General features: G+C 42.8%; 2 protein-coding genes across 6 annotated transcripts in view; both read left to right on the plus strand.

Annotated features, from left to right (window-relative positions):
• The window catches only part of LOC309622637 (ankyrin repeat and KH domain-containing protein 1), a gene marked incomplete at its 3' end in the record, with an annotated part of 115657 nt that extends 108030 nt beyond the window's left edge, over nt 1-7627 (plus strand). For 2 of the 5 annotated variants that reach the window (XM_082378612.1, XM_082378614.1), the window contains 5 exons: nt 1007-1183; nt 2627-2827; nt 3384-3559; nt 4256-4420; nt 4702-5174. In XM_082378612.1, coding sequence (XP_082234738.1) covers nt 1007-1183; nt 2627-2827; nt 3384-3559; nt 4256-4420; nt 4702-4761 — 779 coding nt within the window. Of the gene's footprint in view, nt 1-1006; nt 1184-2575; nt 2828-3383; nt 3560-4255; nt 4421-4701; nt 5175-7513 lie in introns of those variants that run through there. The other 3 variants (XM_082378610.1, XM_082378611.1, XM_082378613.1) reach the window with 3 other exon arrangements.
• A 21-nt stretch (nt 7628-7648) lies between these two features.
• Nucleotides 7649-12461, plus strand: EIF4EBP3 (eukaryotic translation initiation factor 4E binding protein 3). The gene is made up of 3 exons (XM_082378728.1): nt 7649-10730; nt 11783-11956; nt 12113-12461. Exons 1-3 carry the CDS (start codon nt 10628-10630, stop codon nt 12139-12141), a joined length of 306 nt encoding a protein of 101 aa, XP_082234854.1. The 5' UTR covers nt 7649-10627; the 3' UTR covers nt 12142-12461.
• Nucleotides 12462-13113: the final 652 nt, after the last annotated feature.

A 13113-nucleotide genomic window follows, 5' to 3' on the forward strand; every position in this document is an offset into this window, starting at 1 on the left:
TGAAAGAAATGGAGTACTCATTTGTGCTACAACATGGGTAAACTCTGAAAACATTTTGCTGAGTGAAAGAAGCCAGTCACAAAAGACCACATATTGTATCATTCTTTTTATATAAAATGTCCAGAATAGGCAAATCTAGAGAGACAGAAAATATATTAGTGGTTGCTTAGAGGTTCAGATATGGGGTAAAGGAGGATGGAGAGTGACAGATAATGCATACAGAGTTTCTTTTAGGGTAGACAAAAATGTTCTAAAATTGATTGTGGTGATGGTTGTACAACCCTGTGAATATACTAAAAGCCTTTGAATTATATACTTTATAGATGAATAAGACCTGCTTGAAAAGTTCTGAATTTTTTATGTTGATATTAACTACTTTTTTCTGAAATGAGCACCTATAATCCTTTTCCAGATCCTTGACCTCTTTCCCTAAAAATGTTCTCCAGAGAAAGCAATGGAATTTGAGAATACTGCTAAGTTCAGACTCATGCAAACTAGATAGAAACTTTGATGTAGTTTGCAGCTGTTGATTTTTTTTTTTAATCAGATGGAATACTGAAATTATCTTTAGTTTAATCGTATGCTTTCCTTCCTTGTTAGGAAGCAAACATTGGTAGGTTTTGTTACTCATCTTGCACAGGAAATGACTATAGTTTTATAGATGAACAGCTATATTTCTAAGTGATGGGTACCACAACATGCTCTCATTTCATGTCCCCTCTAATGAAAGCTTTGAGATTTATCTAGAACATACTCCAGGTGACTGCCATTCCTAAACATTGGGCTCACATTTCTATATCTAGTCCTGCTTGGTGATATTCTTCTGGACTGTAAGAAAAAAATGGTTTGGGGGGACATACAGTATGAAATAAATGGATTCTTGTTGCTGTGATCCACAAAATAAACTGCGTTCTTTCTGCTTTTTTAAAGAGGAATTAAGTCAACCTTGGACTTTCATTTTTAAAGCCTTGGCTAATTTGACGTCTTGGACCTGTTTTTATTTCAGGGTTACCGTCCATTGACCCATCAGGCAGCTCCCAATCTTCCTCTTCTGCTCCTCTGACAAGTTTTTCCGGCATACCAGGAACTCGGGTTTTCCTGCAAGGGCCAGCTCCCGTTGGGACTCCCAGTTTCAACAGACAACATTTTTCTCCCCACCCTTGGACAAGCGCCTCAAACTCATGTAGGAATCCTAGAGGAACTCTTCCCAAAGAGTCTTGAATAAGTTATTAAACCATTTGTTTCAGGGAACGCTATATTGTAACTTTAGTAATCTAAATTGTATGCAAATACCCAAGGTTTGTTTTGCAGTCATGTCAAAAATTATCAGTCATTTATAGGATAGAAAACTTGAGAAGGGTCAGGCTATTCTTCCAAGCCAGATTTGAGATTACACTGAGACTTGGATCAAGAAAAGAGGCACTACAAGTAGTTTTATAAGACCGTTTGGGGACAGTATTGTGAAATAATTTCTTAGGTCTGAAAAGAAGTTGAATTTAAGTATCTGGTCAGTTTGGTATGATTCCTCATTTAGTTTTACATTTGAGGAAACTGTATGATTGCCATTTATAAGTGAAAATATTCCTCTGTTCTGACTTATTTCAATATTTAGAACAGATGAAGTTCTAAAAGGATTTGAACAGGATTTGATTTTTTTTAAATGAGCATCATGAGAAAGTCAGTGAGTATTGGCCCTTTGGCAAGGAAAACTACCCATATTACCTGAGAGTCCCATTAAGAAACAAAGCTGTGAATTGAATCCTACAATGCTTCACTAACATTTAACCTTCCTTCCTTATGGGGAAGAATAAGGGGCTGTAGAAAGAGAAAAAAGAAAACAGCTAATAATTATAGAGGACCAGCAGCTATTTTCCAGACAATATGATAGTTACCGTGCAAACATTGCCACATTTAAGTTAATTTAAAATGTGACAATATATGTTTTGAGAAGATTTTTTAGAACTACAGTAAGGGGAATTCCCTGGTGGTCCAGTGGTTAGGACTCTGCGCTTTCACTGCCGAGGGCCCGCGTTCAAACCCTGGTGGGGAAACTAAGATCCCGCAAGCCAGCAGAACTACAATAAGAATAAATACAGCCTTCTTCCTTTCTAGCCTCGTTCAGTTCAATTTGAAAAAATTCTTTAGACTAGTCTATACTTACTATATTTTTAGACTAGTTGTTTATATTTACTACAGGCAGAAGTAGTATAGGATAATATTTATAGAACTTATATATTTTCTTTTTTTAATTTACTTATATATTTGGTTGCACCAGGTCTTAGTTGCGGGAGGCAGGCTCCTTAGTTGTGGCATGCGAACTGTTAGTTATGGCATGCATGTGGGATCTTGTTCCCTGAGCAGGAATCGAACCTGGGTCCCCTGCATTGGGAGCATGGAGTCTTAACCACTGCTCCACCAGGGAAGTCCCTATATATTCTCATCTGAATGACCTTGTAAAATGAAATTTTTTTTCCAGAACCTATGTTGTGGAACAGATCTTTCCAACAAGGTTTCTCATATTCTTATAATTAGTTTTTATATGTAATAAAACAATAGAGAAATATTTTGCCACCAGGTGACTCTCCTATTCCATCTGTTTCTTCGGGATCATCTTCACCTCTTTCAGCCACTTCTGCCCCACCAACTTTGGGCCAACCGAAAGGAGGCAGTGCCAGTCAGGATCGAAAGATACCTCCCCCCATTGGAACAGAGAGACTAGCCCGGATTCGGCAAGGAGGGTCTGTTGCACAAGCCCCTGTGGGGACCAGTTTTGTTGCTCCTGTTGGACACAGTGGAATCTGGTCATTTGGCGTCAATGCCATGTCAGGTACAGTTACAGTGTCCTCTGTCTGGAGGGATATCTTGAGTAAGTTGTGGGATTTTGCCATTTAAACTTAGTTCCTTACCTAAATAAATAAGCTTATTAGTTCCTGCACTTAACCAGTAAGGTTGTTTAAACCTTTGAGGAGTTCAGTCCAGTCTCAAAGTCTGGAATGTTAGTTTGGATTATACATAATAATAGATGTAATATGTATGATAGTAATATATATAAAATAATAAATACAGACTTGATTAGAAGTAAAAGATTCAAAGCATACTTCCTTTCCTTCTTAAGTTTTTCATTGTAGAATAGGACAATCATTTGATTTCTTTCAGAGAGCACTTAATCTTTTGAAGGACAAGGTAGAGTGTTTAGGGTATTCAGAGGACTCCACCCAGTTTTCCAGGAACTTGTATTTTGATTTGCAAAGATTTTCATGAATGTGTCCTGAGCTTCTCAAAGGAATGCTTTTGATTAAATTTAGTATGAAAAAATCCAGTGGTAATGTTTTGTTATTTTATCCAAATAAATATCTAACCTTGATCTCAATTCTTCTTTCTAGAAGGCTTGTCAGGTTGGTCACAGTCTGTGATAGGGAACCATCCAATGCATCAACAATTATCAGACCCAAGCACATTCTCTCAGCATCAACCAATGGAGAGAGATGATTCTGGAATGGTAGCCCCCTCTAACATTTTTCATCAGCCTATGGTAAGCAGTTTTGTGGATTTTTCTAAAGTGAGCTGACAAACATCATTGTAACTTGTTTAACACATTGCCAGCCAGTGTAGTCACATGTTAAGGAGTAATTTGTACTGAAATAATTCTCCCTTTTGGTATAACTAGTTTGTTTCTATGACTTTGCCAGATCTTTTATCCAATTTCAAAAGTGGATTATGTTGTTTACATTAGTTTGTCCTCAAACTATCTTGAAGAAGCCCCCGTCTTCCCTCCAGAACCTGAGAGATTTGGGTTTTGCTGCTTTGCATTTGGCTGCCACAGCTTAGAGGCCTCTTCCTCTCTGAAAAGCTGGCTGTGAGCTCCCCATTGCCCTCTTGTCTCCTCTGAGAGCTTCCAGGCTGCCATAAAGCCAGATTGTGGCTGCAAGCAATCATGTAGAATTCCCCTTTTCTTGGCAGAAGCTTATTAGTAAATCCTAAATATGGGAAAGTTGAGGGTATTATATATGTTCATCAAGTATTGGAAATTTCCTGATGATTTGATATTGGATTTAGTTGTTTTGTTTTTCTATTCTCATTGAAAAGTGTTGCTGACGCAAATAACCACTTTTGGTTTCCCAAGACTGTACAATGGTGCTATACTTACAGGATACTCTGGAGTTCTTTGAATGAAGGGAAATAAGAGAAATCTATGCTGATATTGTGGAATCATCATTTACAATCACTTCATGATTACACCTTTCTGCTGTTTTAGGGTCTACCAATTTCCATGTATGGAGGCACCATAATACCCTCCCATCCTCAGCTTGCTGATGTTCCAGGAGGCCCTCTGTTTAATGGACTTCACAACCCAGATCCTGCTTGGAACCCTATGATAAAAGTTATTCAAAATTCAACTGAATGCACTGATGCCCAACAGGTAAAATGGACTTAATGCTCTTTTATTTTTCAGATTTATGATGTCATTCTTTTAATTCTTTGGGTAGTGCAAGTTCTGAATATATCAAAAGTCATGACATCTGACTATCTTGAACTGAATTAAGTTTTTCAATATCAAGATGATGCTACTTAACATTTTATCTCATGTATGTGTATTCTTCCTAGGCAGAAACAGTGAATTACCATTGCATTTATATATTCATTTTGTAAATGTCTAAAGATTCCTAATTAGAAATTCCAATTTTTCCTCCCCCTTTTCAGATTTGGCCTGGCACGTGGGCACCTCATATTGGAAACATGCATCTCAAATATGTCAACTAAGTTAGAAGGTCTTACTCTTTAGCCTTGTTTGAGAAACTTTTGACCTTGGAAGAACCCTGGGGATTTTTTTTAATGTGCCTAAGAAATATTCTCTGAGGCTTTAGCAATGGAAATTTGATTGCCCATTGTATATGAACAAAGTGATTTCCTATCCATCTGATTATGTTCTCTGGTTAGTTTAGCCATTTTGAAATTAGTGCTTTGGGCTAAACATACTGAATGCTACTTGTATGCAGAAGAGAATTAGATGATTACATGTTTCAACCTTTTAGGGTGGTAAATACATGTACAATTGTTTACATACTTAAAATGAAAAGGTTGAGTAAATTTCTTGTCATATAGTGGCTCTACTTAATGTGGCCTGTATTAATGTGAAATATTTACCAGAATATTCAATAAAAAGATGAACAGTGTTTAGAAGTGGGGTGTGATCCTTTCAGTGGTCATGCAGGTACTACCCAATCCACAATCATACTGAACCAGGTTGTTAATACTATATTTGTGATAGGCTTCTCACATTTTACACTTCAGAGTCCATTCTTAGACTGCCTTGAAAAAGCACTTTTAAGACTAGTTGTATACTTATTCTGTGTTAAACATTCCTTGTTCTTTTGTTCTCTTCCGTATCGTTTTAAAAGTGAGAATGTTTCAAGCCCCTGCAATGTGTCTTATTTGACTTTAGCAGATAGGCCATTAAAAGGTTTAGCTCTTTGTGGATCATGAGTATGTCAATAAGAACAACAGGATTTCAGTCAGATGACACTGAAAAAACTTAGGGACACCCAAATCATCCTTCAGATTCCTTTTGTGCTTCCTGACTTTTTTATCTAAAGATTTATATTGGTTATAGGTGTTTAAGTTTTATTTGGGTTGGGACATAGGAGGGGGGGGTGGGGGTGGGGGGGGGTGACTCCTTTAATTCTGTTGTATTGTTGCATCAGCTGAATAATGTTTATAAATATGTGACTAATTCTGGGCTTAGTTCCATGAAGAGCCAATATGGTCAACAAGCTAAACTCATGAACACTGGAATGGATTGCTTTGGCCAAACTATAGGCTATGCCAAGAATCTGACACAATAGAGAAGAAAAAACTAGCCCAATGAAAAGAACAGTCATCAACTTGACTGTTCATGTTTTAATATGGTTGAATTACCTGGTCTTAGATAAAAGCGAGCTAAAAAAGAAAACAAGAAAATGTTTGAGGTGATAGAGGAGCCAAAACACACATTAAGGCAAAGAAGGATGCACAGAAAGATAATAACTAGGGGCAGAACCATACCAGAAGCACTTTTCTACTCTCCTACCAACGGAAGTTCTTAATCTTCTCTGCCTTGCTCCTAGAGCTGCCACTAGATGAGACACGCCATGTTTGTTCTGTGTTAGACATACCTGGTTGTTCTGTCTTCCATATCATTTTACATATGAGAGTGCTTCTGTAAGCTCATTTCTTATTTTCTATTTTGAATGGATTTGGAAATTATCACTGGTGTTGAAGCTAGTGCCTTTGTAGTGCTTAATAACCACATCAAGTAGTCTCAAGAGACCCCCTTGAGGGGGACAGAGGACCCCTGGCATCACCTACATATCTTGCTGTTTCCACTTACCACTAATAACAACCCAAAAAATCACCTAATATTAGTGAAATGAATGAAACTACTCTTGATGAAACATATACTAGAGAGAGAGAATACTACGTAAATTATTCAGTGGGACAAAAAGTGAGTTTTGTTCTATCTTAACTATTTAAAGTACACTTGAATTATTGGAAGAGCTCTTCCAATATCTTCTATACCTTGAGGACAACAGAATGAGAAATTTTATCTCAGATCAGGAACTAGAACCCATAAGAAGACACAATTATGAGAAACCCCTAGAAGGATTAGGAAAAAACAGGAGCTGTGCAGTTTGTAGCAGTTATTTAGGATACCCTACTTCCTGCCCTCTTGCCACCACTGCCTTCTTTTCTTTCTATTTGAATCCCAGTAGCCTACTCCCCACTCCATTTTGCCTGCTAATCTCTTCCTCTGTCTTGCCTCTTCCTGGCATTACTTTACTGCTATTTTACCAACCTGAACCTTGGATTAAACCTAGCTCAGGTAAGAACTTAATTACTTTCAGAATATACAAGGGATTTGTGGGGAGGCAGAACGGGTAGAGTGGAACAAGAGTCAGAAACCTAAATTCTGTTTTCATTTCTGCCACTTTAAGCTATATGACCATAGGCAAGTCATTTCTTACCTCTGGGCTTCACATTCATCTGTAAATGAAACAATGTAAATGAACTCAAAAGGGTCTCCTAGTTCTAACAGATTCTCTTGTCTTGTGAATGAGAATGTATGGTATGGGACTACTAGAAGCCAATACATTGCTGAGATTTGAGGGCCCCTACCATTTGTTCTTACATGGAATCAAAAGTCTGCTATTGTGAGAGCCATTATTGATTTTGGGAATTTAGTGGAGGCAGAAGAAAACCTTGCATACCCATAGTGAGCCCTCAAGTCATTAAGAAACATCCTGCTGAAAAAAAAAAAGAAAAAGAAAAGAAAAGAAACATCCTGCTGAGGCATAGATCAAGCCCTATGAGAATAACAGCTCATTCAAGGAATAAAACTGTATCATCAAGGTTTCTGGACCCACTTATTTCAAGTAGTGTTCAATGTAATAAAATACCACCACCAATAAAATTCTTGATGTTTTTAAGACCCTTTAAACCTATTGTGGCTACAGTGTGCTGACTTGCCCTTTTATAGGCCAGTCTGCTTCCTTCAGTCCCTGCTCTCAAAGGGGAAATCTCATCACCTCAGCTAACGAGACCGAAGAAGAGAGTTGGACAGCCAATGGTGGCCTCTCCTAACCAGAGGTAAGAAATCTCAGGACTTGGAACTGTAGTTTCCATCTTACAGATTCTGGCCAAGTCCTCTTTCCAACCTCAAAGTTAGTACAGGAGGGTACCATCCTTAGTTTGAGGTAGCTTTTAGAAGGGGAAAGGCTGGTCATATTAGAGTTTCAAGCCACATAGAGGAGTTCTTAGTATACATGGTTCTGTCCCACTGTTTAAGACCTTTGTACCACATTGTAAACCCAGGAAGAGGCAAACAAACTGTAGGAAAACAGCTTCTGAACATCTTGTTCTCTAACTAGCCCTAGAGCTCTTCTACTAAGAAGTGTGGATGGTTGTGACGTCTTCCCAGTGGACCCTGTTCTGGGGTGAGGGACTCTGATAATGCTGCATTTTCTATTCCTCAAAGATTTGTCACCGTGTGTCAATGTTATTTGACAGGTTACTTTACCTTCACTCTCTCCTGTAGGAAATGGGTGAGAGAAACTTGAGTGTGTTAAGACCACCTCCAAAAAAGGGCAGGAGCTTGGGCTTGAAGACCTAATTTGGAAAACAAGATCGTGAATCTAATGATCAGATTGCAAACCTATTTTGTGATTACTTTTCACCTCTTCCTGTTTTATCTTAATGGTACTGACGTGAGTTCAAAGTAATTTGCCTGGTGGCAGAGACCTGGTATTCCCCTACAGGTTTAATCAGATCTCTGGGGTTGGGACCTGAGCATAAGTTTTTGGTTTTTTTCTTTTTTGGAAGCTTCTATACTGTAATGGGCAATCAGTGTTGAAAAACCTCTGATTTAAACTCTTGGTCCTTCATCCTGGTTGAATGGATGATGAATCTGGTTTTCTCTCGAAAACCAACTACCTATTCTCTGGTTCCCCAGCCCTTATAGCACACAGTGTCTCAAGAAAAGTACACTTCTAGTAGTACTCTTACAGTAGTAAGACTGCTCTAAGTCTGTAACTGCTGCTGTTGTTTTATAATAGAGATTAATAGAAGGATCACTTCCACACTGATCCTTCTTGAAAACCTTTGACACTTCTAGTTCTCCTACTCACTGGTCTTTCTCAGTCTCCTTCCTCCACTACCCCTTAAATAAATGTTGATATGCTCAGGTCTCTTCTTTTGGTGTATCTTCTCCCCAGGTAATCTCATCCCATACTCTTGGATTTTACTCCACCCAGATCTGAATCACTTGCCCAGAGTTCTCCCTCTGTAGCTTCAGACCTGTATATCTGGCTCCTTACTGTGCTTCTCCATCTGAACATTCCACACACATTATATATTCCCCAATATAAGATATGCCCCTCCCCTTGTTTTCCCTATTATATTAGGTGGTACTACTAGCTACCAAGACTCTCAAGTCAGAAGATTGGGAATTATCCTAGCTTATCTCCTCTCCCACCCCACCCTGAAATCAGTCACCTTACCCTTCCTCCTCTGTGTATCTGGATCCCCTCCACTTCTCTCCATCCTCGCAGCAACTGCCTTTTTGCCTACCCTATTTCACTAGGCTGGAGTCTTTACCTCCAGTCTCACTGTCCTCCACCCCATCTCCCCCTCCCCTCACTAGACTACTTACCTTGCTTAAAAGTTGAGTTGTCATAGATGGTTCCTCCACAATCTGATCCCAAGCCTTACCCTCCAGCACTTCATTGCTAAGACACTTTATTTAGGCATATACCACTTTGTAAGAGGCTCAAAAACCTTTTTGGAACAATAAAATATACATATCCTTGCTACCTGAAGCGTGATTCTAAGGACATGCAGACCTAAGGGTCTACATCACCTGGGATTTTATTAAAAACCCAGAATTTCAAGTCCCACCTACTGTATCAGAATCCTCATTTTAACAAAATCTCCAGGTGCTTTATGTGCACATTAAAATTTGAGAAGCAATGACTTGTAAAATAGTCTTTTTAAATGAGTCAAGAAATCAGAGCTGAGGGAAAATCTGATGAAGCCAGTGCTGAAGTAGTACTGATAAATGCATGAAGTCAGGTGGTCTACAATTAATTGGTGGTGGGGTGGCATTGCTGAGGGTATAGTGACTCTGAGGAAGCCAAACAGCAGACAACTGGGTCAAGTCGAGATTTTTTGTGTATACAGGTACTAGACTTAGTACTTACTCTCCCACTACCTCTCTCCTGCCTCCTTTCATGTCACTGTGCCTACATCAAAAAATCTTCTCTTTAAAGGCCAGCCTCTCTGATCTTACTTTCCAGAGGGCTAAAGACCAAGCCCTCCTCACCAGCCCCCAGTCCTTCCTTAGTTTCCTGAGGTTAGCTGTGATAGAGAGATCAAAGAACTGGCCTCTCCTATCTTCCAACCTTTATTCATGCTTTAATCAGTCCAGGTATCACTTCTTCCAGAAAGCCCACTCTCCCTCCCTGACCTACCCTGATGGCTGTGCACCAGGCCATCAAGGCACTTTTACCCTGTACTGAAATTGATTAATGGGAGGCATTACACAGCTGTGCCTAGGGGCACACACTTGAATCAGACACACACAGGTATGAATTCCAGCTCCCCCTCCTACAAAATCCGTGACTTTGAACCATGACCTAACCTCTCTGGACTTTGGTGTCCTCACCTGTAAAATGTGGCTAATAACAGTGCTTTACTGTCCAAAACCGTTGAGAGGAATGGATGGATTAATACATGGCAATAACGTGTGCCATACCTCACCTGTACCCAGCGCCCGCTGTAAACAGTAAATAGTAAATAGCTGAGTAGCTGCGGCGCTTATAGGTATAGGCAGGCTGGCCAATTTTGGGCCAGGAGGAACTGGAGGCTGGTGAGGCTCCTGGAACTCCTTCCAACTTTTGCTGTTTGGTGCTTCCTCCCGCGAGGGTAGGGCGGGATCATCGGGTTGATTGACAGCCGGCCCGCCCCCGGCTTGACGTTGTCCTGGTGTTGTTGCTGCGGCCGCACGTGGTCAACTGAGTCCGCCTCAGACTCGGCTGCGCCCCGCGTCCTCAACACCAGCACCAGCCGCTGCTTTCCTGCTCGTCCCACCCGCGCTATGTCCACATCCACCAGCTGCCCGATTCCCGGGGGCAGGGACTGGCTGCCTGACTGCTACAGCACCACGCTGGGGGGCACACTATACGCCACTACCCCCGGAGGTCAGCGGCCAGGCCAGCGTGTGCGTGTCGCGGGACGTGGGCGGGGAGGTGCGAGCCTGGACTTGCCTGCAGGCCCCTCTGCAGGTTGTAGCTTTGAGGGGGGTGGGTGCTTGGAGCCGAAGCCCAGTTCCCTAAATTCTCAAAGTGATGCAACACGGCCTTGTGCCTAGTTTCCTAGTGACTGGGCAGAAATCATCACTATGGCCTGGGTTCTGGGCTCCTTGCTCACCCAGCCCTCCTGACTTGCCGCCTGGGAGCAGAAGCCGAGGCCCCAGTTGAGTGTGGCCTCAGCAGGAAGCAACCGGGTCTTGCAAAGCTGCAAATGCAGGACTCTGGCAGTTGGGGGCAGGAGCTTCGGGTCTCTGCGCTGGCTGGCTTGACTAGTGGCAGATTGGTGGAGCAGCCTGGGATCATGCCTATTCAGGGGTTCCTGCCGCGGAGGCGAAGGGGAGGGGTGAGAACAGGGTAGGGCCTTTTGAGGACATGATTGGGGCCAAGTTCCTCTAGGCTGAGCTGAGCCTGACAGGACTTGGGAGGGGTCAGGATAAGAACAGTGTGTCCCTGTATTTCACAGGAGGAACACCGCTCCTCCCTGCAGGATATCAGAGCCCAGGTGGCAGCACCAGCCTTCGTATCTGCTCTTGGCTTCCTCATCCAACTGAGGCTGGAGGGCTAGGCCCTCCCTTGTGAACCAAAGCAATGAAGTTCCAGAGCCAGCAGAGCAGGACAGGAGCCTCCTTAAGTACTTGAGCTCCAAGTTTGGTGCTCCTCCTGGAGCCAAGACCTGAGGCTCCCCTAAACTAAAAGCCCCTGCCTAAACCAGCTGGGATGCCCCACTTGCTCTATGGTGCTTAGACACATCTTGGGTAGGCCCAGGAGACTTTAAGTGCTGTGAAGCCTAGTCAGCTGAGATCCTGGCCGGGCTGCAGAGCAGTAGCCCTTTGAAAAATGGGAAGATGTGACCCCTTGGTCCCTAAAAGGCCTGTGTCTGGGGTCCCAGACAGCTCTGTACCCAAGCTCCTGCCTCTTACCTAGCCCCTACCCCTTGACAGGCACCAGGATCATCTACGACCGAAAGTTCCTGCTGGAGTGCAAGAACTCACCCATTGCCCAGACGCCCCCCTGCTGCCTCCCTCAGATTCCCGGGGTCACAACTCCTCCAACAGCCCCACCCTCCAGGCTCAAGGAGCGGAAGGAGCAGAAGGAGACAGAGGAAGAGATACCTGGTAAGGAAATCAGGCCCCCAAATTTAAAAATGGCTTTGAGCCCAAATGCCCCAGTTAAGTAGAGTGGGGGTTCGATTCTGAGAGGGGCTTCTTCACTGACACTGAACCTGCAGACCCCAGCCCAGCAACCAGTCCTCCTGCCTTTTCTCTCTCCAGATGATGCACAGTTTGAAATGGACATCTAATCCAGTGAAGATGACCCTGTGTGTGGAGTAAGAGGAATCCCTCACGCTGCTGCTGCTACCTCCTTTTTCTGGGGTATCCAAAGGCCAGCTGGCCTCATCTAATCCAGAATGGGGTGATATGGTGGTTCTGGGCCTCCCTTAGCTCTGAGGCAGCTAGACCGGGGATAGGAATGGGCAACTTGCCAAGCCCTTAGTTCTACTACTCTTTGGTCTGCAGGCACTCCTCCCAACCCCTGGCCCTTGGCTCAGGCTGAGGCTGAGGCTGGGGCTGGGGGATGGAGAATGTCACTGTCTGACTGCTTAGTAAACATTCAAAGAAATGCCTTGGCTCCAGTGTTCTCCTCAATGCTGATCTTCCCATCTCAGCCATAAAACTAAGGGTCCCAGCAAACCTGGTTAGGATCAGAGGTCCCAGGTTCCTTCCCAGCTCCCACTGGGCCCACTTCCAGCAGCACTTAGAGCCTGAGGCAAGCTTTGGGGGCAGGCCATAGGAGCTGCCAAACCATAAACAGCAATAGCCTGACCCCTGCCAAGGGCTGTTGCAGCCTTTCCAGGAAGCAGCCTTCCTGGAATCAGGCCTCTCTACCAGTCCCTCCTTAGCTTTTCCAAAGCAGGAGAAAAGAGGCACTGTCCCAGCCTATAGCCTTCTTTTGTCTCTCCCCATACCTTTTCTGCCTCCCACCTGTAAGTACCAACTATATTCCAACACTGGAAACCTGTACTCTCCCTTCTCACAGCATGATATGAGCCTCCTGGCCCCTTCCACCTGGTTCTGTTGTCCTCAAAGCGTTAGAAGACCTTAGGGCCCAAACAGAGGCAGAAGTTTATTTGGTGAGTCAGATAAAGAGTCATAATCCTACTCTTCCCGTCCCCTGAAAAAAAAAATCATGATCCCATATGTCAGCAATCTGGTCTTTTTCACCTTCAATTTATACAGCTAGGTTCTAATCTCTGTAGCACTTGCATACCTCA

This window comes from Balaenoptera borealis (assembly GCF_965194805.1).
Source record: "Balaenoptera borealis genome assembly, chromosome: 2".
Classification (NCBI taxonomy): domain Eukaryota; kingdom Metazoa; phylum Chordata; class Mammalia; order Artiodactyla; family Balaenopteridae; genus Balaenoptera; species Balaenoptera borealis.